General features: G+C 51.9%; 5 protein-coding genes across 5 annotated transcripts; 4 read left to right on the forward strand and 1 right to left on the reverse strand.

The window, feature by feature from the left end:
* Nucleotides 1–572: 572 nt before the first annotated feature.
* On the forward strand, nucleotides 573–5675 carry V8C40DRAFT_248745 (putative SH3-domain protein Cyk3). Its single transcript, XM_083216611.1, has 2 exons — nucleotides 573–1358; nucleotides 1414–5675. Exons 1-2 carry the CDS (start codon nucleotides 1284–1286, stop codon nucleotides 5317–5319), a joined length of 3981 nt encoding a protein of 1326 aa, XP_083071474.1. The 5' UTR covers nucleotides 573–1283; the 3' UTR covers nucleotides 5320–5675.
* A 2519-nt stretch (nucleotides 5676–8194) lies between these two features.
* V8C40DRAFT_248750 (cohesin loading factor domain-containing protein) lies at nucleotides 8195–12575 on the forward strand. The gene is made up of 5 exons (XM_083216612.1): nucleotides 8195–10289; nucleotides 10357–10472; nucleotides 10527–11084; nucleotides 11169–11266; nucleotides 11323–12575. The coding sequence occupies exons 1-5, from the start codon at nucleotides 8586–8588 to the stop codon at nucleotides 12159–12161; spliced, it is 3315 nt and encodes a 1104-aa protein (XP_083071475.1). The 5' UTR covers nucleotides 8195–8585; the 3' UTR covers nucleotides 12162–12575.
* Nucleotides 12576–12681: 106 nt separating this feature from the next.
* On the reverse strand, nucleotides 12682–13919 carry V8C40DRAFT_267235 (uncharacterized protein; the record flags this gene model as incomplete). The annotated part of the gene is made up of 2 exons (XM_083219832.1): nucleotides 12682–13816; nucleotides 13900–13919. 2 exons carry the CDS (start codon nucleotides 13917–13919, stop codon nucleotides 12682–12684), a joined length of 1155 nt encoding a protein of 384 aa, XP_083071476.1.
* A 355-nt stretch (nucleotides 13920–14274) lies between these two features.
* On the forward strand, nucleotides 14275–15215 carry V8C40DRAFT_248754 (TOM7 family-domain-containing protein). The gene is made up of 5 exons (XM_083216613.1): nucleotides 14275–14408; nucleotides 14535–14581; nucleotides 14645–14673; nucleotides 14739–14775; nucleotides 14835–15215. The coding sequence occupies exons 1-5, from the start codon at nucleotides 14382–14384 to the stop codon at nucleotides 14854–14856; spliced, it is 162 nt and encodes a 53-aa protein (XP_083071477.1). The 5' UTR covers nucleotides 14275–14381; the 3' UTR covers nucleotides 14857–15215.
* A 338-nt stretch (nucleotides 15216–15553) lies between these two features.
* V8C40DRAFT_248760 (mitochondrial carrier domain-containing protein) lies at nucleotides 15554–17300 on the forward strand. The gene is made up of 2 exons (XM_083216614.1): nucleotides 15554–16021; nucleotides 16254–17300. The coding sequence occupies exons 1-2, from the start codon at nucleotides 15820–15822 to the stop codon at nucleotides 17048–17050; spliced, it is 999 nt and encodes a 332-aa protein (XP_083071478.1). The 5' UTR covers nucleotides 15554–15819; the 3' UTR covers nucleotides 17051–17300.
* Nucleotides 17301–24130: the final 6830 nt, after the last annotated feature.

Raw genomic sequence — 24130 nt, forward strand, 5'->3', positions numbered from 1 at the left:
TTGACGTAATCCACACGTTTCAGCAAATTTTCTTCGGCGGCCGCTACTATACCTTATTCTCGCCGTCAGCACTCCGTACCTGGGCCGGAGACATAGATAGACATTCAATCAAACTCAAACTTACACCAAAGCCAAAGGGAGGCTCTTCTCTGCTGCAGCCCGTCGCCATGGAACCGCGCCTTCGATCCCCCTCCCCCCAGCCACCCAAAGATCTGGCTCGCCATTCGCAGGCTTCCAATTCGTCTTACAGTTGATCACAGGCGTTGTTAGCGCCATCGCACAGCGCATGGCGCTAACACGAGGGGCCGCGCTCCCTTCCGCCAGCCACCTCTAAATCGATCACCACGGCAACGGCCATCTGCCCCTCTGTTGTCCCGGCCCTGCAAGGCGTCGCCGGCAGCTTTTCGTCGGCCAGTCCCGTAGCTGCGTAGCTCCAGCACGGGGACAACGCTGAGAAGCGGACCTTTGGAACCTTGGAGCTGCGTCCATGCCTTGCTGCAATCTCGCTTGATGCAGCCCAATCCACGACCTGCGGCTGCGAGACCAGACGTCAAATTGCTACGCTGCTTGCCATTACTCGCCGACTATTCGCACAGCTCCTCGCACAGCTCCTTGTCGAACAATCCAACCCATCTCATCTGTACTCGTACTTGACACACACGGGCCCCCTGCACCCAACTCCTGGTACCCAATACCTTGCCTGCCTGCAGTTTGCATTGCATTCAATTGCACAAGCTTCCATTTGATCCATTCTGCCTGTGCTCAGCTTGCATTAGCCCTTGAGCTGCTGGGTCTCTGCTCCTGCTCTGTGCTGCGTCTAGGTCCAGGGCTGCGAGAGACAAAGAGAATTCCAATCCGCCCCCCGTCTGCCATCAACAAGAACCTAGGCCCAGGGTGTATCATGCTTTTTGCTGCCGCCGTTGGATCGCAGCTTTTGGACATGTGCCATCTCTCAATTCTAGGCCTTTTCTAATCCATCGCCAGCCGCGCCTTTTCCATTGCGCGTTGTCGGGCTGAGATTTCGACGGCCAGCCTGGTTTGTTCGGTGAAGCGGCGAGGTGCCGAACGCGTCGATTGATTCCATCAGCTGCACACACCTGTCGCCCCGATACTTGCTGCCAGACAAGGGATAAACAACAACGGGGATAATTTTTTGCCCTTGTTCCCTTTTTTCTCTCTCGCTCTCTTCATCCCCCTTCTCCTTCTTCCTTCGACCATTTGCTCTCCCACAACGTCAGAGCTGGTCAATTCGGCGACTGAAGCGTGGCGCAACTGTCAACATTATGGCGCTATCACCGCCGCCATTGCCCTCACGATTTCCGTGCTGGTGCCGGGCCATCTATTCTTGGGGAGGCGAGGTTTGTGATATGACGTCGCGTGTACCCTTGCTCTCAATTGCTAACATTTCTGCAGTCTAAACGCGACCTGGGATTTATCGAGGGCGACTTGATCGAATGTCTGAATGCGGGAGACGGTTCGTGGTGGGTGGGCAGGCTATTTCGAGATCGGAGGACTGTCGGGTCTTTCCCGTCCAATTTCGTCGAGGTGCTACCAGAAGACTTTCGGCCAACAAAAACACCGAGTCCTATACCGCCGAATATAGCGTCAGGGCCCAAGGCGGTGCCGCAGAAATCACGAACATTTCGGAAACCCTTCGAGGCATATGCCAAAGCGCCACATTATACCACAGCAAAACAACCAGAAACATTTCGAGAAACACCGACGTCGCGTCTCAAGGAAAAGCCGTCTAGGGTGTCAACCACGTCATCGCGATCAAGGGGAAATTCGGCCGCAGCCTCAAGTACTGCTCTTGTCCTTGCAAGGAGTGCTCATGAGGATATCGCTCGCGCTCCCACCCCCTCTCTCTCACCAGCAAATGGATATGGATCCAGAGCTCCTTCACCGGCTCCTTCCATGGGTCACTCACCGACCCGTCCACCGAGCCGGTTGGAAAATATGACGAGGAGCGATTCTCCACCGCCTCCTGCACCACCACCTCACAGACATGTTGGGCGGGCAGATCCCGATGAGGGGACACAGGGCTATCAGTCATTATCGAGGCACGGCTCCTCAGTGTCATACAATCCATCCAACCTATCACGGCAGGGCTCTACCGTTTCATACAACCCCGCAGAGATAACACGAACGGGGTCTACCGTTTCATACAATCCAGCGGATATTACGCGAACGGGGTCTACCGTTTCATACAACCCGGCAGATATAACAAGAACAGGCTCTACCGTTTCGTACAACCCTATGGATGTTATGCGTTCTACCGTGTCATATAATGGACCAGAAATCCCAAGGCACGGCTCGGCCATGTCGTATGAGCCATACAGTCCATCTCGTCATTCCAACGGCTCTTACACAGATCTTCAAGATCTAACAAGACAGGCCTCATACGATTCCTACAACGATACCAGCTATGGGACCCAGCGTAACGGCTACCACACACCTAGGGGTGGAGGTTCCCATCGACCATCTATGGAGGGAAGCCACATGACGCCGTCACCATTACGCGAAGCAATGGATGATGTGATGCAGCAGCTAGATCGCTTGGAAGGCATTGGAGGTCGCGAGGCGGAGTCGCCAGAGAGGGCGTTGGAGCGGACGTTTGATCCCTGGTCCCCCGATTCTTTCGACCTGGTAGCGCCGCAACAAAGACAAAAGGAACGAGGGGAACGAGGGCGCATTAGGCCGCTGACGTCGATAGGAATAGCGTTTGACGAAGGTTACGAGACTTGGAGTGGAAATTCTTCACACAATGCATCACAACAAGATGGACATCGCGAAAAGCCCTACGACCCCCATCTGAGCAATTACGTGGAGAGGATGGAGAAGCAGATCCAAAGAATGCACCAACACAGCTCGAGTATGCCAGCCGTGGTAAACCATGAAGATGACGACGATGACGATGACGATAAACCCCCACCCCCACCGCCAAAGGGACATCCTTATTCACGCCCAAAGTCGTCCACCGGATCAACTGTAGGAGAGTTGGTTACCATGGATAAAAGGACACGGGGACGAAAATTTCCATATGATAGAGCGGTGGGTAGTATCGAGCGCACCAATACGACAAAAACGACTCAAACAAATGCGTCAACCGGTAATCAGAGCAACAGTAGCTCTTCGACCCAGAGTACAAACAGGACCGTTTGGAGTGGCGTCTCTGCCGGTGGTTTTAGTGCGACAAGCGCCGGAAGCTTGGCTCGGACCGCCCACCGTGCTCAGAGTTCGTTTAGCATGCGCAATGATGAAGGGGACCGTCCTGACTCGCCGTTTACCGGCGTGACTTACCACAGCAGTCATGCTAGCAACTATGCCGGAGGTGGTAGCGGAAGTGGGTTTTCTCGGCCGATATCTCAGGTTGGCATTCACGAAGATGGTACCCCTGGATTGGGTGGACTTGTCGCGCCCAAATCACCGAAACGAAACATCTTCAAGAAGATCCTCGACTCAGCCAAGACGGGCGTCGCCAGCAATCGGGGTAGCATCGCCGCTGGCCATGTGCCCACCGTGAGATCCTCGCCCTTTGCTCGCCTGCAGCAGCCACATAGTGTGGCACCCGGAGCCAGCATGCTTTCGCTGAGCGGCGCTCGTTCCAGACGCGATGCCGCCAGGGAGATGGGCCTCGGCGCTGCCATCGACTGGGTCCAAGTCCGCCGAGATGTGAACCGCTCCAATTCCGTCAGCAAGATCGAGCGGACCGAGCGCAGGGAGCGCTGCCAGATGCAAGACCACCCCACACTCAATCCTGTCGATGAGCTCTATGAGGGCATCGAAGGTGACGAGGGGGCGGACGGCATGCCTGTTCATAAACCAGAGAATTACCACATGATCAATCTCGCCCAGGTGGACAAGAACTCCCGCTTCATAAAGGAGCCGCCTCAGGGGACGACGGTGGCGACGCTCGCACAGACTTACATCTGCAGGCCCTACAGGAGCGATCTACAACGGCTTCGTGCGATATTTACTTGGGTGGCAGAGAAGATCACCTGGGAAGAAGATTTCGAGGGCGACGCCGACACCGAGCGAACCATCCATGCAAAGAGGGGCTGCGCAGAAGAATACGCTTGCCTTGTGATGGAAATGTGCTCTGCCATTGGGCTGCACTGCGAGGTTGTCAGGGGTTACTTGAAAGCCCCGGGCGATATTCCAGACCTCAATGTGATGCCCAGATCCAACCACTGGTGGAACGCAGTTATTGTCGACGATGAATGGCGCATGATTGACACCTGTCTAGCAAGTCCCTCGAACCCCAAACGTGCTCTCTACTCCAGCGTCTCCGGATCCTCTGCAGACACTTGGTGGTTCCTCACACGGCCTACTGAGCTGTGCTGGACGCACGTGCCGGAGCATCACGACCAGCAGCATATCGTGCCCCCAGTGGCCTACGACACGCTGCTCAACCTGCCATGCACATGCCCGGCATATTTCAAGAACGGCATCGAGCTGGTTGACTTTAACACTAGTCTGACCAGGATAGAAGATCTTGAGATGGTCCACATCAACTTTAACGTACCGGCCGACGTTGAGATTGCAGCCGAAGTTGAAGCACGAGCATTATCAAAGGATCATGATGGCGACCTATTTGAGAATGGTGATATCGTCAAGAAGAAGGCGCTGGCTCAGGCTGAGTGGTTCAATGGTGTGAAGCGCTACACAGTCAAGGCGCTACTCCCTGGTGACGAAGGCCAGGGCATGCTGAAAGTCTATGCCGGGAAAAGGGGCTTGATGCAAAGTATCAAGGATATTCCCCATCCCTTGGCCTTTACTCTACCCATCATCCACGCGGGCGAAAATCCGCCCTATGAATTTGTTACGCGACATCCGACGCCTCACGCACAGAGGCATGATATTTATGTTGTCCAACCTCAGTGTCAGCAACTGGCTCTGAACAATACCTTTGTATTTGCTATCAGACAGCACCCCAGCTCCATTTCAGACGGGCCTCTCACACCGTCGTCGAATCCCGGGTCGGCCAGCCCAATTCCCTTCATTCGGCCGTCTTCAGCGATGAGTATCAACGCTTCCAGCGCGAGCGGGTCGAACCCCAGCTCAGCCAGCGGGACCGTTGCGGGAAAGAAGCCTGCCAAGCTGGCAATCCAGACACCGGGAGGCAAGATTCTTCGTCTTATGAGAAAGGAAGAGCGCAAGGGGATCAGCGTTGGATCGCGGACCCCAGACGAAGAGGTCAGTGACGGCGGCACCTGGGAGACGATCATCAAGTGCTCTGAGAGGGGTGTTTGGCGAGGCCTGGTGCTGGCAGACCGCACTGCTCGATGGTGCGTGTTTGCTGAGTGGACATGTGTGTAATGTTGATATTCTCGGTCCCCTTTGGGGCCTCCACATTTTTCCTTACGCAACAAAAAGTGTGGTGATTTTGGGCGGTATATGGTGCATATGCATGTCACGGCGTTTAGCTACGATTTGTTTTTTCTTTTTTTCTTTTACTTTTTCTTTTCTTCTTCTTGATTTTGTGTAAAGACCGCCAGAACGGGGTCCATTGTTACGCGTTTGAAGAATCATGTTGTTACGCTGCAATGTATGTCATGTAACTTACCAATGAAGCTCACGGCAAGCAGAAGCCGTCCATCAGACCACACTACCTAACTACCTAGTTATACTCTGTGTTTTAAATCCTGTTTTAATACATGCACGCAAATACGCCTATGAGTGTTCCATGAGCATCACGATAATGCCCCAGGAGTGAATGTTCAAGCCCATAAGGGGTATGTTTTATTATTTACAGTGGTTAACTCTGTAAGGACCCGCTGGGCTATTTATTGCATCATCAGGTATCAAAATCTCATACCACAATTTCATCCAACAAAACCGACAACTAGTCCAAAATCTTCCACGGACCATGCCATAAGCCAAATGATGCCGCAATCTCGCCTCCCATGATGCCTACATCTTCATTACTCGTAAAGAAAATCGTTGTCAAATACTGATTATCCTTTTCCAACTCTTCAGAGATGGCCTCATACTGTTGCCTATATGCACCTCGCAACTAGTCTAGACAGGGCAAATATCGCCATTATGCTATGAATACAGTAGGGCTTTGTGGGTCCGTGGCAATTTACCAGCAAGGTGGATAGCTGGCTACACGGAGGAGGACGACAGTCGTCGGTATAGATGCTGGCTGAAGTTTGACTCCGGTACTCGGCCATAGCCATGTTCGTAGACATCCATACTGCACGCTTTTGCTCCGGATGTGAAAAGGGTTATGCCATTCTGTATGGGGATAAATATACAAATGGCGAAATTAAAACTAGGCTTACTATATGGTTATGTTGTTTTATATATAAGCTTTAACCTCGTCGCTACGGAATGTAAACACCAGGAGCCTGACCAGAGTCATAGGCGGGCAGCAAGCCGCATCTAAACCGCAAGACTGCCTTATGTCACTGTGGATTATTAGAGCGCTATTAGTAAAGGAGCTCATTCCTGTCATACAAATTAATAAAGAAATAAAGCCAGTTTTAATTAGCAAAGTGAAGATGCGAAAAGCGCTGGGAGTATCTGAGGCAGTAGAATGCCATCCCATAAACTACCTATAGAAACCTGTCCCCCGTCCTGATGTGAACTCCTAGAGTATAAGCAGCAAAGATCCCAAACCCCATTTTCAAATGTAACTCTGCTCCATTTCCATATAACTATTCCCAAACGCAATCCCATAAATAAAGCAAAGTTAATTCCCATTTTCACGCCGTAGACCTTAACGCAGTTCCCATGTCCGATTGCCAATCACCTGCGTATAGAGTCAGATAGATCACCCATGTAATCTTTCCTTCTGACTTTCCTATTACGCTCACTCGGAATTATTCTCTCCATCCTCAGCAATCATCCGACTCATAAGCTCCTTCATATCTCTATGGAGTTTATTCACCCGTGTTTCCTCGTCAGTAGGCTGGTGAGTATCCTGGTTCTCACTCGCAGTTGAAGTATGGAAGTCGTAACTAATCCCAAGAGGCGCAGTTGCTGGCATTGCTGGTATGTCGCTGTCGCCATGTTGGCTGAGTGGCGTCTGGAGAGATTGTGCCTGTGCTTCGAGCCGAGCTCGCTCGGTATGGGTTCCATAATTGACGGATGGCGTCTCGTCGTACACGGCCAGTTCATCCTCATCGAGCGGAAGTCGCATCTCTGTACTCACGGTTTTTCGCGCTCGCTTTCTACCAAGGGCGGGTTTTCTACCAAAGGCGGGTCGCTTGCGTCCAGGCTTGACTAGAAATGTCCATTAGTATGTAGAACTCGTGGGTGTGAAAACATAACAAGTAACCTACCAGGTCAAGTGGGTGACAGAATAACCAAGACTGAAAAGATTACGAACACACGTACCTCAAATATTACGCCTACAAATCCTAACTTTAAGCATCTGCTACGGAGTACTATATTTATATTTCTCTAGTAAATGCTATTATATCTATACTTCTTTAGTAACTGCTGCTATAGTTATATTTCTCTAGTAATTGCTACTATATTTATATCTTTTAGTAACCGCTAGTATATTTATATTTATCTACTACTTAGTAATATTTTTATACTGCGGTGGTTCAATAAACTAACTAGGTGCTTATATTGTTGAATGTATGCACTTATTCATCTTGCGGTCTCGCTTTTTCTGACCTTGGCTTGCAGGTATAACATCTTTATCCTCCGTACCTATCATAATCTCGAGGTCCAGCATCATGATCCCCAGATCCAGCGTCGCCATCTCTGGCCTCAGTTTTTGCTTCCTTTCTCCAAGCGAAAGATCCAGGCCTCTCCACCAACTCCTCATATTCATCCAGTATTCTGTAGTTGTTGCTCTAAACTGGCACTCCCTCCAACTTGATAGCCTTGCAATGCTTCGTACAGGTACTTACGATGTCAGGTACCTCTTTAAAGGGCAATACCATTCAACACAGTACGTATTTGTATTATGATCGTCATCAAACTAGAACTATCCATTTATTCTACCAATATTTTCCGACTAATGTATTTTCTCTCTCAGTTCAAATAGCACTAAAACCTATGGCAACACTTAGAGTCGCATCCGGGTGCCGTCAAAGCACTTCCGGATCTGCGCAGTACGTGTACTTGGTACCGGGACAGACGACCCGCTGAATCGAGCTGAGCCAACCATGTGATAGAACGGCCTTCTGGCGCGCGCGTTGATTCGCACAGTGATCCCGCATTCTGTTCAACCACTGAAGCCGCGAAACTTTCTTTGCCAACGTCGAGCCTTTGCGAGCCGGAGGGAGCCAGAAGGGGGGAAAAGAATCCCAGATTTTTGCCTTTTACATTCCCATTTCTTTTACACTTTTTCTTTGCCTCCGCGACGCGCGATCACGACGATTGAAGAAGACGAAACTAGAAAAAGCCCTGTCCACAGCGGGTTCGGCCTCGACGAGAGACAAAAAAGCACACGCGCGCTCGCTCTCCGAATGGCAGCGCGCTGAATCGAGCGACGACAACGAAAGAGAGAGAGAATAGCCAATGAAGTCGACGACGAGGCGGAAAGCAGCATGACATGAGACTTGGCTGCGCAGGGCTTCATTCTCCCACCAGCAAGACGAGCGGCAGATGCTGACGGAGCGATGTCGTTCCGGGGGACGCTGCCTTCGGGACAGGCCTTTCCTGGCCAGGGAGACCAGCAGCAGCAGCATCACCACAACCACCATCACCAGCAGATGTACGCACACCCGGCTGCGGGCTATCACTTCCAGCAGCAGCAGCAGCAGATGCAACAGCAGCAACATAACCAGCAGCAGCAGCTTCACCATGGCCAGCAGTCCATGTATCCCGGCGCCATGGGCCACGAGCAGCAGCAGCAATTCTACCAGCCTCAGCAACAACCTCAGCACGGCATGTACATGCAGCCGCAGCAGTTCCATCAGCCGTCGCCGTACGGCGTCAACTTCAACGGCTTCGCAAACTACGAGGGCGGCGGCCATCACCTTCCGCAGGCGGGCCAATATCTGCCGCCGAACAACGTCTGGCAGCAGCAACAGCAGCAACAGCATCACCAGCAGCAGCAGGCCATGACGCAGCAGCCGATGCAGCACCAGGCTCTTCCTCACCAGCAGTTACCGCCGCACCAACAGCAGAATCTCCAACAAGTTCACCAGGTCCAGCGCCAGCAACAGCGTCATCAACCGCCTCCGATATATCATAATCATACACCCTCGCCTGCGCCCTCCCTTCCTCCACAGCCGTCGCCCGTAAGAAGCCACGCGCTGCCGCCGAATCGACCGCCGTCGAATCCGCAGCCGATACAATATCAGTCGCCTGTGCTTCAACCGGCACCTCAACTGGCGCCGCAAGTTCAGCAGCAGCAGCAGCAGCAGCATCAACAACAACAGCGACAGCAGCAGGCAGAGCAGCAACATCAACACTATTCGCAGCCTCAACAGCCTCAGCAGCAGCCTCAGCAGCAGCAACAACAGCAGCCACCCCTACCACCACCGGTGTCGTCGCAACCACCGTCGCAACCACAACCGCAACCGCCGCCTCCCATACCTCAACCAAGCCACATCGCTGAGCAGCCTCCCATATCTCAACCGAGCCAGATCGCTGAGCAGCCCCAGCAGGCTTCGCTCCCCGAGCCACCGCAGCCTCCGCAATATGTGTCTCCTTCAGAGCTCTTCCAGCAAGAGCCGATGCATTATGTCAATCTTCAAGATATCCAGAAGCAGCCCTCGATTACTTCTCTGCCTATATCAATGACGACGAGCTCACCGATTGTCCCCGTCACCAGCCAAGAAAAACCGCAGGAGACTGTTATTGTCAAACCGCAGGAGACTGTCATTGTCAAACCTCTGTATCCCAGTGCAGCGATCAAGCAGGAAAAGCAAGAAGATGATTCTATTGCGACCCGAGTGTTTCAGCAAGTTCCTGACGCTCGCATCAAACGCAGCCCGCATTCCTCAGTCACCAATTCACCTTCACTATCTATGAGATCCCCCAGTATCACCAAAAAGTCGCCCGCAGTGACACCTAAACCTCGGCCCGTTAACACGGCGCCTTTAATGATTGCCGTTGCGGAAGAATGTCTTGAGAAGGCGCGCAACGCCTCTCACGACGTGGCCATGACTCTATGTCCGAACCAAGTCGACGAATACCAGGAGCTAATAGCGACGTCATTATCATGTCTAGAGGCTGCGTTGCAGAGTAATACCCAGCTTGCGCCGCGGGAAGAGGCGCGCGTACGGTTAAGATACGCTGCCCTTTTGCAAGAAGAGACGGAGAATTTAATGGAAGCGGAGACGGCTCTGGCAAAGGGCATTCCGCTTTGCGACAAGGTGAGTCGTGAGATCTCGATTTGGTTCCTCTTAGAGGACAGCCAGCTGACATAAAAGAAACAAATAGCACCGCCTGTTTGATCTTAAATATTGCATGCAGTATCTCATGCTCAAGGTCCTATTCCAGAGAAATCACAAAGCGGCGTTAAAAGCGGTAGACGGTCACATATCTAACTGCGAAGTGTAAGCCATATTCCCTTCCCCTGAATACGGGTCAAAGCTGACAAGCATATCCAGATTCAAGCATGTGCAATGGTACTATGCGTTCCGCCTATTAAAAGCTTCTTTTTATCTTGATATTGGAAGTGTATCAGACACGGGCGCCCTCGACAACATACGAGCCATCCAAAATGTCGCCAACACCAGAGGTGACACGGCGCTCTCTGTCCTCGCCTCGCTAATAGAAGGCTTCACCCTCCTCAAGACGACCAAGGATGGCAACATGGAAAAGATCCAGGCCTGTATCGCACAAGTGGCCAAATACCAGTTCGACCCATCGGTACAGATCACACAGCTCACCATGCTGACCTTGCTGCTTGAGGTTGCCGCAAGTCTACACCACCAGAACCCAGACCATACGGCCCAGAAGCTACGGCAGCTGCAGGTGTGCCTGGATGACTGCGAAGAATGGCATAATGTCAAGTCCGACTTTCTCGTGCCTATCAAGAAGGAGTCTTCTGCGGCCAGGACTGTGAGCGATGATACTCAGGCTATTCTGCGGCTGGGCGAGGGTGAGGGCGAGATGGATTATCTGGTCATGACGTTTATGACAAAGATGGAGCTGAGATCACTCGTGTACGTGCTTATTATAGGATATTTACTATTCTACCCCGTCTGTGGCCGCATAATCATCGACGGAAAGCTAACAACTCGGTGTAGATTTACTATTAGCGGCCTGGCCAATTTTCACAAGCCTTCTTCACAAGGTCGCAGATCAACGGAGTTTTGGAAGGAAGGCCTCAAGATACTCGAGACATGTAAGTCTACCGCGCATACGCTATTACTTGCAATGCATTTTGCTGACACTTGTTAGGGGACGCTTCGACAGCTGGTATACCCTACGGCGCCCCCATCCCCTTGAATGTGGCGATTAAGCAGCGGGCCTGGCGGATAGAAGCTCAGGCTTACCTGACTGTTCTCCTGGGATTGGTAGCGGCAAGTCACTGTCAATGGGCAACGGTCAAGCAAATGGTTCAGAATCTTGAGTCTTTTGTTTCTCCCTCAACGCAGCCTACTGTGAGATTGCTCTCGACCTATCTAAAGGGCATATATCACCAGGGCATCGGCAGCCTCCAAGCCGCCGTCGACATCTTCCTGGACGACCGCTTCAAGGTCCACCAGCAAGGAAGCACCGGGATCAAGGCCGGGCAGCAGGAGATTGCGCTGCTTGCGGGCTTGAACAGGCTTTGGATCATGCAGCACCCGTCTTGTCGAAACGACCAGGAAACCTTGGATCTCATCGAGCAGCTTCAGCCTCACTGTGCCAACCACAACAACATCGATCTCCGGACTGCCTGGCACAACGTCATGGCGGCCTTGGTGACGGATCCCCCTCAGCAGCTCAACCAGCAAAAGCAGCACATCCACGCCGCCATGGCTGGCTCCAAGGTCACTAGTAACGTGCTCGGAGCCGCCGTCACGCTCTGCATCATGCGCAGCCGCTTCTTCGAAAACGTCATTGGCGAGCAGGCACTCAAGAGCGCTCGAGCGGCAGCCAAGCAAGCGGAAAGGAGCGGCAACGTGCTGTGGCAGAGCGTGGCAGACGGCATGCTGGCGCAGTCGTATGAGGTGCAGGGACAGAGAGAAGAAGCCAAACAAGAGTGGGACAAGGCAACCGAGGAAGCCAGAGACGCGTTTTCCCGCAGCTTGTGAGAAGTGTTTTCCGTGTAAAAAGGACCAAGAAAAGATATAATTGTTTTGCGATTCATGATCAGAAGGAATCGTTCTTGTACAGGGGGGAGGAGTTATAAGGGTTTTGACTGGTGTTTTTATTCTTTCTGTGGGTTTCCTCCCATTGTTTCACTAGAACATGACTTTTCTGGCCCAGAAGGGAAATTTGGATGGCTTTTTATACAGCAGGGATCCTGGTATATATGAAAGATTAAAAAAAAATTGTACGATACCTGACCAGACAGATCATGGCCATTATTATACCTGGGAGGAAAAGGGGTCGCGGGACACGGCTAGATGAGGAAGAGTCCTCGAGGGCGCCGTTTTTTGATAGGGTTTCCTCCTTTAAAAATCCCCAGAAAATTAGAAGTCTGTAGTAATTGTGTGTTTTCATGGCATTCTTTTGGCCCTCCTCTTACCTGATTAAAGTCACTGTCCTTTGCTACTTGAACCAGGTATTATTTATTAAAATGATGTATTAGGAACGGATAGTTGGCCTGTCTCATCGGCGGCCAAAGCCTGGCGGAGGCTGGAATCCAGGAGGTGGCATGAATCCAGGAGGCACTGGCGGCGTCCCTGAAGCTCCTGGAGGAGGCACGGGGAATCCAGGAGGCGGCACTGCCGGGAAGCCTTGCGGCGGAGGAGCACCGCCAGGAGGGCCTCCTGAGGGAGGGCGGAAGTGGGACGGATGGAAGTCTGCAGGGTTCGTGTATCCGCCCTGGATCTGAGGAGGCCGCGCAGGCAGACCTGACGGTGCCGGTGGGAGAGGAGCTGAGCCTCGTCCGGCGCCAGGGAAGCCATTTGGAGCGTGACCAGGGCCGGCGCCATAAGGGGACGGTCCGCGTGGAGGAGGGGCAAAACCACTTGGGATATTCGCATGTGTGGGCGTTCCCATCATCGGCGGCGGTACTCCAGCGGGCATGCCGCCCATTGCACCAGAATCGAAGCCAGCGGGCGCGGATGGAGGTGCTGCGTTGGCGGGAGCAGGAGCAGCGGGCGCGGAGTTCATGAGGAAAGCTTGAGGAAGAGGCTGGGCCTCGGGAAGGATATTTCTTGACTTGGCCTGCGCGGCCAGGGCTCGCTCAGCCTGATCACCGTGTCTCTCTCCCTTGCCGTCCTTCTTGAAGGCGTATTGCACGGACACCTCCTTGCTGAGGATGTACTGCCCATGGAGGTTGGAAATGGCAGCATCACTGCTCTCGAAGTCACCGTAGCTGACGAAGCCAAAGCCCTTGCTCGCGCCGCTATCTTCCCTAGCAACCTTGGGAATGCTCAGCAGCGGGCCAAACCGACTAAAGGTGTCGTAGAGGATCTTCTCGTCGACCATGGGGTCGAGATTTCCGATGAACAGCTCAGCGCCCACCTCGGCAGCCTTTTGCTTATCGGCGCTGGCCTTGTTGACGCGAAGCGACTTCCCGTAGAGCTTGATGCCGTTCATGACGTTTGCTGCGTACTCGGCGTCGGCAGGGGTGCGAAACTCGACGAAGCCGAAGCCCTGATGGGTTTGGGTGACGCGATCTCGAGGCATGTGGATGTTGTGGATGGGGCCCATCTGGAGCATGATTTCGTAGACCATGGCCGAGGTCGCGCGCTCGTCGATGTTGCCAATGTAGACCGTGGCCTCCTTGTCTTGCTCCCTATATTTCTGGTCAGTTTGGTTCGCGGCAAACGGCATCCATACGCGGCTGAGGTTTGGGGGAAGCTGGAAAGAGAAACCTACCAATGCCTGTTGACTGCCATTTTGACGGTTTGCAGGCCGGAGCCTTACGAGAACGACACGAGAGATGGAAGTTTGATGCTGGATGCAGGAATTGGCTCTCTGAATGGCGTTGCTATCAATGAATAGTGAGCAAGAAGAAAAGAAACAGCTTCAATATCGTCGTCGCGTGTGATGCAGCTTAGGATGAAGCTCGGAAATCTCAACCACAGAAATGTTTCGCAGCACCGATACAATGTACCCATGTATTCCTTGTCAGATGGGTTTATCAAATTAGCCAGAGTTGAGCCGGCGTTGATTGGCGGGCGGCAGTAATGACCGCATTATTGGTGCTAGGCCCGGTACGTACATGCAAGCCTCGAAATTTCTTAGTAGGCGGGACACTTGGACGAAGAGCTTGGAAGCATCAATTTGCGCACTCGCATCTCCCAACGACAACATTTTCTGCTGTTCGAACTTGTCGCCCGACGACCTCCAGATTCAAGATGTTTGCCCTTTCAGAAGAGTCCAAGGTACGAATATACGAGGCGCTTTGAGGAGGAGGAGAAAAGCGGGAGAGACAGCGGGAGGAGCAAGAGAATGATGATGATGATGTGATGATGGTAAAGAAACAACAAGACTGACTCTGTCTACCACAGGAGCGCATTGCCAAGCTCATTGACGTTTCTCGAGTCGCCATTCACTAGTATGGAATTCCCTAATATATCTTCTTCCCTGTGCTATATGGGAGCTAACCGTTGCAATCTAGTGGCTACCTTCCTCTGATTCTCTACCTCGGTATGCGATCTTGAAGCGCATGTTCGGCTGACGCCGGAAACTGATTCTCTCTCGTCTGGATTTAGGCTACACCCGCAGCGACCCCCGACCTTCAGTCATCCGGTACGCCGTTCCTCCCAAATCAAGATACATGTACGAAGTTGGCTAACAGAAACAAACAGCCTTCTCTCTCCTCTTTCCTAAACGCAAAATCAGACGGGCATGCGATGTTGTACGATATACGATTATAATACGGCTCAAGGGCACGGGAAAAGGCATGCAACAAGAAGAGGCGAATAGCCAGAGAGAAGCTCAATGTCCAGCATTCATCATGGCGTTTGGGTAATATGCACATGTCTTGGAAGAAGGCAGGGCAGGGCACGGGGACTGGTGATACAATATGACGACAACGTCGCCGAGAGGACGCAAAGGAGGACACCAAATGCTGCCATGTACCAATAAGAATGTATTATCTACTGCTCCGTACTGTAATTGGACCAAGTAACCACTCTGCGAATTCTTCGTTCAGTTCTGCCGCCTATCCATGTTGCATACTTGATACTGCTACCTAAACTGGAGTGACTATCGATCGCCTCAGCTCGGTTATCCAACTCCTCAGGGATTACGGGGGAGTTGAGTATTGCAATGATATACAGAGGAAGTGCCTTTTATCTACTGGTTCTTCAAGTATTAGCAACCATCATCAGTCTTCTTCTCCAATGCCGCTATCGCTACATATCTAACCTGAACTAATTCTGCCGTGCAAGTAAGCACAGGGTATCCATGCGCCGATAGCGCTTTATCTACCGCTTTTTATTCAATTGGAACAATGTAACCCTTTATCTTTACCGTCAGCCAAGTTGGAAAACACCAGAAACAAGCCCTCAACCAGTGAGTTCTCAGTCAATTGAAACGCACCACCTCTTCTCTGAATCCCAACAACCCCCAGCACAGCAAGACAAGACAGAGCAAAACAGCTTACAATTTCAGAAAGATCGAATAGCCCGAATCCTAGCCTCCGACAGCGCCCGAACTTGCAAACAAAAAACCCGCCCGCCGCTACCCGCCAGTGACCGGTTTAACTGGACTGACAAAGAAAAAAAAAACGGACACCAATCTATATGCCAATACGCCACACAGTTTGACAAAGCGAAAAAGCTGTTCCACATGAACGAGCACTCGCCCGTCAACTTTGCGCAGCCCGACAATGTGACCGGACGCAGCTCCGATCCGAACAGCTCCATGCCCGGAAGCCATGATGCCGGCCGGCTGTCTCCGGCTCTGGTCGAGTCGATTGCTGGGCTCAGCGCGGGCTCGATTGCGACGTTAGTTGTGCATCCGCTGGATATTGTCAAGACGCGCATGCAGAGTGAGTTGCTTGTTCCTGTTCCTGTTCTTGTTTCTGTCTTGGGTTTCTCTTGGGAGGGTTTGATCTTGTCATGTTATGGAGGGGGATGAGGGGGGAGTTGTGGCAAGAGAACGACAAAACAAGAGATGGAAGAAGCAGAGAAAGAGAGAGAGACAAGGAGAAAGAAGAACTATAGCAGAACAATCCTTCAACTCCACGAATACTCACGATACTAACAATACCATCTTCACAGTCAGCACAAGCGCCGCCTCCGCCGCCGAGCACAACCCCTCCATGCTCGCCATGCTCCGATCCCTCTCCAGCAACCCTCGCCCCTTCTCCTCCCTCTACCGCGGCCTCACCCCGAACCTCACCGGCAACGCCCTCAGCTGGGCCTCCTTCTTCTTCTTCAAGACCCGCTTCGAAGACCTCCTCACCTTCGCCCGCGGCTCCGACCGCCCAACCCCCTCCGACTACTTTATCGCCAGCGCCCTCGGCGGCGCCGCCACCAGCTTCCTCTCCAACCCCATCTGGGTCGTCAAGACGCGCATGCTCGCCTCCGACAAGGGCGCAAAGGGCGCCTACCCGTCCATGTGGTCCGGCTTCCGCACAATATACGCCACCGAAGGGTTCCGCGGCCTCTACCGCGGCCTCGGCGTCTCCATGATCGGCGTCTCCCATGGCGCCGTCCAGTTCGCCGTCTACGAGCCCGCCAAGCGCTTCTACTTTGCGCGCCGCCAGAGCCAAGGGTTCGACAGCGCCCGCATGACCACCGAGGCCACCGTCGTCATCTCCTCCGCCGCGAAGCTCATCGCCGGCGCCGTCACGTATCCGTACCAGGTGCTCCGGAGCCGCCTGCAGGTCTTCCACGCCGACGAGAAGTTTGGCAAGGGCTTCAGGGGCGTCGTGAGGATGACGTGGAGGGAGGAGGGCATTCGGGGCTTCTACCGCGGCTTGATACCGGGAGTCGTCCGGGTCATGCCCTCGACTTGGGTCACGTTCCTGGTCTACGAGAACGTCCGCTACTATCTGCCTCGTTGGATGTCGTAAATCATTGCCGATTCGACGGAAATGAGGTTCGGGGGGTGTCATTTTGTATTTCTTAATGTTTGCTTCATTTCGAGCTTGATTTGTCGGCGGCCGGCTGTTTCTGGTAAATCAGCGTTTGTCTATATGAAGAGCATAATTCGGCGTTTTCAGAAAAGGGGGCAATCGCATATAGAGCGGACAGGTTGGAAAGATAGATGTAGTCACTAAAATAGCTGTTAATCGTGAAATAGACAATGTACTTCTTGTTCAACCTTCTTACAGTACACTATGTTCCATTAGAGGGGAGCTGGATTCTACACACGAGTGTATATTGACGATATGTCCTGTAGCAAGAACTATATGGATGCTCTTCGAAATGAGCAATCTCTACGACAAAGGATGTAAAGCCCCTTTCCCTCTCTCTAAAGCCCCTTTCCCTCTCTCTTACCAGTTCTGTAACCAGAGCTCGCCAGGAAAACATGGCTTCCAAACGCAAACAGTTTCCTACAAACAGCAAAAATTGTAGACGAATCTACCAGGAGACAATCACAGTCATGTTTCAAACTGCAGATCATTCCTCCTTTTCCCAGCTCAGTCCAGCATCAACGAATGTCACAGTTACATCGGACAATCCATCGTGCCCACCACGTACTATTCCCAAGTTCCATGTCAAGCTGAACACTCTCGACGGCACACTTGCTCCATTCTTACACAAATCCCGAGTGGCAATGCCAGGGGGGAGAGGCAACACGGAAAGCAAATTATTTACGGCCCCAACCCTATTGATCCAATGCATGGTGGCAAAGACAATCAATATTGTGAGTGAAATGACATGCCAACGCCATCAGAGCGGATCGATACGATGAAACAAACACAACGCCTCATCAACGTATCTCTTGTTCTGATTGAGCTGTTGGCATCCACGCCATCATTGCTCGGGATGTGGGCTGTGTTCAGTATACCAAGGAGTACTTGAGGTTTTCAAAGCATACCATTTTAGATCGATGTGCAGGCCCAGCGATCTGGTAGATGCAGCCAAAGCAAAGTACACCCTACATGGGCGTATGTACATGCACGGCCACGGATTACTCTGCATGTATGATCAGTATGATGCATATGCAACATGTCGTAGCCCATCATGTACGTGCGCTGGCAACGTACTGACTAGCTCGTTGTATGGCCGGATTTGATCCAGCATGATCCCTCGTGTTTCGTAGCTCGACTAGTGACGCAGCAACTAACATGTAGGCTGGCTGGCCTCAACAAAACCCATCAGCCGCTCGAGACAACAACAGTAACCACCATCGTCCCGCAATTAAAGGCGATGTAGCTCCATGCTAGAGGGCGGAGGAGCAGTCAGCGGGAGGCCCGCCAAATGTAATGAAGTGGGCTCGCTTTGGATTGCTCATTTGATGGTGATCATCTTAGACTAGTGTCAAGAGGGTGTTTTGGAAGCAAAAGATGAGATATGATAGAGGCGTGGAGCCAGCACTATCCGGTTGGCCACGCACAGGCGGGCGTATGAGCATATATGAATATTAATGCCAGAGCCCACAGGTTGGAAATGGAGCAAAGCGGTGGAAGCACCGTGCCTGAGATCCGGCCTTTGCACCAGACAGGGGTCTTGGGGCTGAGATAGACTAGGAACATGAAAGAAGCTACATGAAGCGCGCGTACGAGTATGAGAAAGTGGCGAGAACGTGGGGACGTGGACGGAGGGGAGAGGGGACGGCGATGGAGCGGAAGAAGGACAAGGACAAAAATCAGAAATGAAAGAGAGAAACGAAAGTCAAGCAAAATGTGCCGCTCTGCCTACCTGCAGACTGCCAAAAGGGTCATCGGCTTCAGCCTCTGCGAAGCTAGTCCCGCAGAGATTCCCCATCTCGATGCTAAAAGCCCAGCGAGGCAGGGTCTCCTGATACAGCCTGGCTGCCAAGTTGAAGCCTTCTCAGGCGCCGTCGCTACCGAGAGAGGCTTGGAGATGCACCGCTTAGACGCAGATTGGCTACTAAAGTAATGCAAGGGAATCCCGAAGCGGACGCGGAGGAGGGACCGTGGCTTTCGAGACGCCGATTCCCATGTTGCCTGTGTTGGTCATCATCCAGATCTGAGGCAGTGTCATATATAGCAACTGCTTCAGTCAACTTGCTCCATAGCTGCATTATCCCCATGAGGCATGCTTTGCAGAGTTGTAGCTGTTATCCTCATTACAGTCACTTGGAACAGCTGTATACTAATACTCCTTGCCTCGAACAGGACTGCCGAAGGAAGAAAGTGAATGATAAAGAGAGAGGGAGCGAATCAGCACATCCCCCAGTGTTAGCGTAGTTGCCACAGCTGTTTCGGAGGCTTCTGTAATATGGCAGGCAGAGCTTCAGCGGCACTTGGCGGAGCCTTATGCACCGTCATTGAACGGAAACTAAGTGATACGGAGCTTGACGGCCGCTTGTCTAAGAGCCGAGAGCAAGAGACAAGGGTAGACCACCTTCTCGAGGCATCGCAAACCTATCAGCCGCAGTGGAAGCCGTAATGGGAGGTTTGATGAGCACGATTCTCGACTGTTATTCGTGGGGCTTCTTAGATCCCCTAATGCGCATCCCTTCTGTTAGGCGGGATAACATCATTCTGCGTTGCCCTGTCCTATCACAAGATGAGCCGCTAGTCGCCCCCGCTACTTCAAGTCCGCGTGTGAACAGGTAGCCGCATGTAGCACGGGCATACAAGATGCGGGAGTTCTGGCATGGAGAGAGTAGAGTAGGAGAGAGAAACAGAGACGGAAGTGAAGTTGTGGTGCAATGACAGGGACAGGGCAGCGATGTCTAAAGAGCAGCCAGAACCCGTCTGGCCTCTAAGAAGAGAGATATGTCGTCTTTTGACGGGGGTGTAGATGTATTGGAGGGAGCATACGACACATAAGTGACAGAACTCTTGGGTTGTTGAAGCCACCGTCACATACACACAGATGAAGCGGATGGAAGATGAAATAGGGGAGTGTAGTATGTATATCACAACTCACACGGGGCATCGCAGCTGAGCGTCTCATAGTCGTATGTCCACGAAGATGATCATACACCCTGTTGGGCGGCATGTAGCATGAATGACTACTCGTATTAACACGATGGAACTCGTGCAGCGCCGAGACCGGACTATTTCTCCGACTGCTTCCCGCATGACACAAGTCAAACAAGGAGGTCCAGTTGTGATATTGTAGTGGTAGCTGAATGGTGTCTCCTTGAGACGTTCTTCTCTTCCGCATATGGTCAAACCACGGCCTAGAATTCCTCGTAGGAATAGCTCCTTGAGACATGACCGGAGCTTCTTCGATATTATCACCCTGGCTGAAGCACCCGCCAGCATGACGGAGTGGCGGTATGTTTCTCCTGCAGGATTGTGATGACCGCTCGATAGTTCGTATGCGAGTGTACGGCAATCACACCGCAATATTGCCTTCACGGACACTGCCTGATACCATGATAACGCTTTTCCAGGATACCATCCAAGGTATCATAGTACGTGTAACTCTACGAACGAATGACGTGCTCAACAGTATCAGGTAGACTCTACTAGGATGAGACGAGAAGTAGCAAGCAAGCCTCAGAAACAAGGAGGAAAGATCTGCCAACGTAACAAACGGAAATAGTATGAAATACTTACTTGTACATACCCACGCCTGCTAAACAATAATGAGATAAGTCTGAGAGGAGAGGACAATTCGGCCTTACCCCTGGCATATAGGCCCCTCAAACCTATACGTCAAGTTGGCCCGCACTTGAAATTAGCACTATGGATGACTATGGTTAGTATACTCATTGAGGGATGTCACAAATTTGAAAGATACGTACCAAGTGATGTTAGACAAGCATATTCGTTATGACCGGTGAAGACGTATTCAGCGTGTGTCGAAAAATGATTCGTACCCGCGATGACAGTCTCATGCAATGTCTTTTGCCAACAACACTGAAAGAAAAAAAATCGCACCCGTTTCTCCAGGGTACATCATAAAAGTCATGATGTCTATGACAATGGATACTGGGAGATATCAGAAACAATTCGAGCCCGCCGACGATAGGGCGCAAGAGCCATCTACAGCTCGCGTTCCTGCATCTCTGAATACAACAATAGCGAAAGCTGGGACCAAAGAACGGCCCCTGATCCAGTAAAATGGAGACGTGCGTTGCTTCATCGATCCGTTCTGTCTCGCCGCACTAGACATGCAGTTCGCTCGGACGTGGCGCCAAATGTGAGAGGCGAGAAGATCAGAGCGTCTTCTGCTCGGTACTGTCCATGGATGACTGGCCGCTTCGTGGCCATCCCTCCGCCGGAATGCCCGCTTGATGGGGGCGTGTGGATGTTTCCAGCCCTCAGATGGCAGAAGTTCCAGTGGGAGAGAACCAGGAGCATCCAGACCGTCTCGTATGGTTGTTGTGGTCTTGGGGCGTAATGTTTTCTCATCTTCTCTCATTTCATTTGCCCCTCCCACTCCTGGACTTTCACACAACGCCTCTGACACTTGCACTCGCTAGCGATCGGGACACAATCTCTGCGATGATGGTAAAGGCAGATGTGGGCGAAAACCCCGATCGCCATTTTCCATGCTGTTCACCACGATCTGAGACTACGGCTGCTCCACACCCTCAGGGAGATCTTTCGCTGCAGCCGCTTGTAACATGTAACAAAAGGCCAGGGTCATTCGGCAAAAGAGGGGGCCATGTAGGTGTGAAAGACAAATGAGAAGAGGCAGCAAATCAGAGACGCTCGTCTCTTACAGCTCCGTAGACGGGCTAGCACTAGACATGAAAGTGAGCAGTCGCTATGCAGGGCCGTGTGAGTGGCCAGCGTCTGAGGGCGATGAACCTCTTGAAGCAAAACTGGCAGCTAATTAGTCCTTTTCGTGTTGGAGGCAACGATCAGGGACCAGGGCAGGACGAAGGGCACTAGAGCGTCAATGGCGGGCGGTAGTTCCATTTCGGGGCGGGGAGATGGGCGGGACGAAGAGCCAAGCGCAGAGCTTGAATCTTAAGGTTAGGCGCCTTGGTATGTTGACACAAAGGTTGGGCGGCCTCTGTGATTTGACGCTGGTGTTTGAGTATGTGCGCATGAGTATCTGATGAAGCTAGATGATGTTGTTTCTGACTCGAGCTTGTCGAGGTAGGTTGGCTGGAGGACCAAAGATAAGCCGGTCCCGACGTCAAGCGACTAAATACAGCACGCTTTGTATCAAAGTACATGTACCTCCGTGTAACAGCTCATCTTCAGCATCAAATTTCAAATCATAAACTTCAAGGACACCGGGAAAGCCGTGCACTGCCTTGATGTGCCAATGACAGCGCCATTCAGGTGCCAGGTGAGGCAAGAAGTCAACAATATGATGTATAACTTTTCTCCTGTCTGGGCCGTGAAGCTTGCTCGCAATCCGATCTGTAATTGGTAGCTACCAGTCTCCAGGGAGCAGGATTTCATCCATGGATGTCAATCAATACTACCTCCTAAGTGTAATTTTCAGCTCCGAGATGCTCCAAACAGGCACTAATACTCTATGCTGCATACGGAGTATCCGAGCACGACCTCAAACAGCACGAAGGAGTTGTCTCGTCAGGGTCGCACAGCTGAGGCAACATGACACGTCTGTTTCCCACGATCTCCCAGCAGGATCAAATCTGCGCGGTCCTCGACCATGTTTGATACGGAGCCCTGCCGAATAGATTGACTATGCGCTGAGTGTGCCCAGGATCAGCGGCCCCTGCATCAATCTTTGGTGAGCATCCATGGAGCCGACAGCCGCAACTGTGCTGTTGCAATTTACGGCCGTTAGCATCGCTGCCCGACTGCTACTCTATACCCTGTGCCGTCTCTCAAAATGGAAGCGAATAGGTGATGGAAAATCCAGGGCACGCTGCCTGTTCAAGTGACTTCAGTTCATGCGTAACAATTAAACCCCCGTAGCTGCCGGGGGGGTGAACGAACCCATGTCTGCCAACTCTGGCCGTGTACCTGCGCATGTAGAATATAATACGAGCGCAACAGATTTAGCAACAGATTTTGATCCCTCGCCGGCAGGGCGTTCAGGTCATCTGGTAGGCGAGCATCCGGGAAATGACAGGTCTACTAATACTTGCTCTTCTATCTACAAGCGCAGGTAATACCCTGTAACGGTAACAGTAGCATTAGGCATGGATGATTCATGTGAATGTGTCTTTCACGCCCTCAATAGGGAATTTTCCTGCCCACACGCCCCTCTTCCGTTTCTTTGTTGTCTCTTTTCGCTCGAGAAAACAAAATGGTATCTAGTTGTTTGATGAATACAGGATGATAGCTCCTTTGGAAGCTTGTGGTGGATGCCTAACCTAAACCTGAAGCTGATATCGACACATCATATCAATGGAGTAATAAGGGCTATTATATTGCTTTTTTTTTTTTTTTTTTTTTTTTGTATCATGTAATACTCTGCATGCCAGTACATGTGCGAGAGGACAGGAATTACTAGGAAAAATGATGGTGCCAGCCAAAACTGATTCTCATATAAGACGGTAACACATCTTGCCGGTTTATGTTACTGTGGCGCCTGCCAGAAGGTTCCAAATGCAGTTGAAGCTGCATATACTCCTCCTTGCAATCAAAGCCCCAAGCAGTCATAACCGAGTTTCAAGAACGTAAATCTCTAGATGATGTGCAAACTATGGGGGCCTTGGGACCAGGTACCCGGGCCTCCTTCTTCCAAGAGTTTCGCTGCTCATCAAAGTTCCTTGTATGTGGTCGGTAAATCGCGGCCTTCCTCAAGAAGCGTCGTCTCTTACACTAGCATGGTGGTTTATCTCCGGCCTTCTTAGCCAGCTACCCTACCCAAAGTCCTGGGACCGACTGATTTGCTGGGATAGCCTCTGGGATTTTAACCTGTTTTCAAAACCAGAGCCGTCCAGATGTGATCTGTATCCGTACCTGGCACCGAGCATCCTGGAATACCAACTACTCCTGAATAATAGGCCTGGTCATTATCTCTATGTGGAAAGAAATCTCTCGTCCTGGGAGCGTCTCTTCTCTTTTCGCTCTCCAAAACCCTCAAACCGTGTCCCGGCCTCTACTAAAGCACTTCTATCGCATATC

This window comes from Trichoderma camerunense (assembly GCF_050948025.1).
Source record: "Trichoderma camerunense strain CBS 138272 chromosome Unknown V8C40scaffold_12, whole genome shotgun sequence".
In the NCBI taxonomy this organism is placed as follows: Eukaryota; Fungi; Ascomycota; class Sordariomycetes; order Hypocreales; family Hypocreaceae; genus Trichoderma; species Trichoderma camerunense.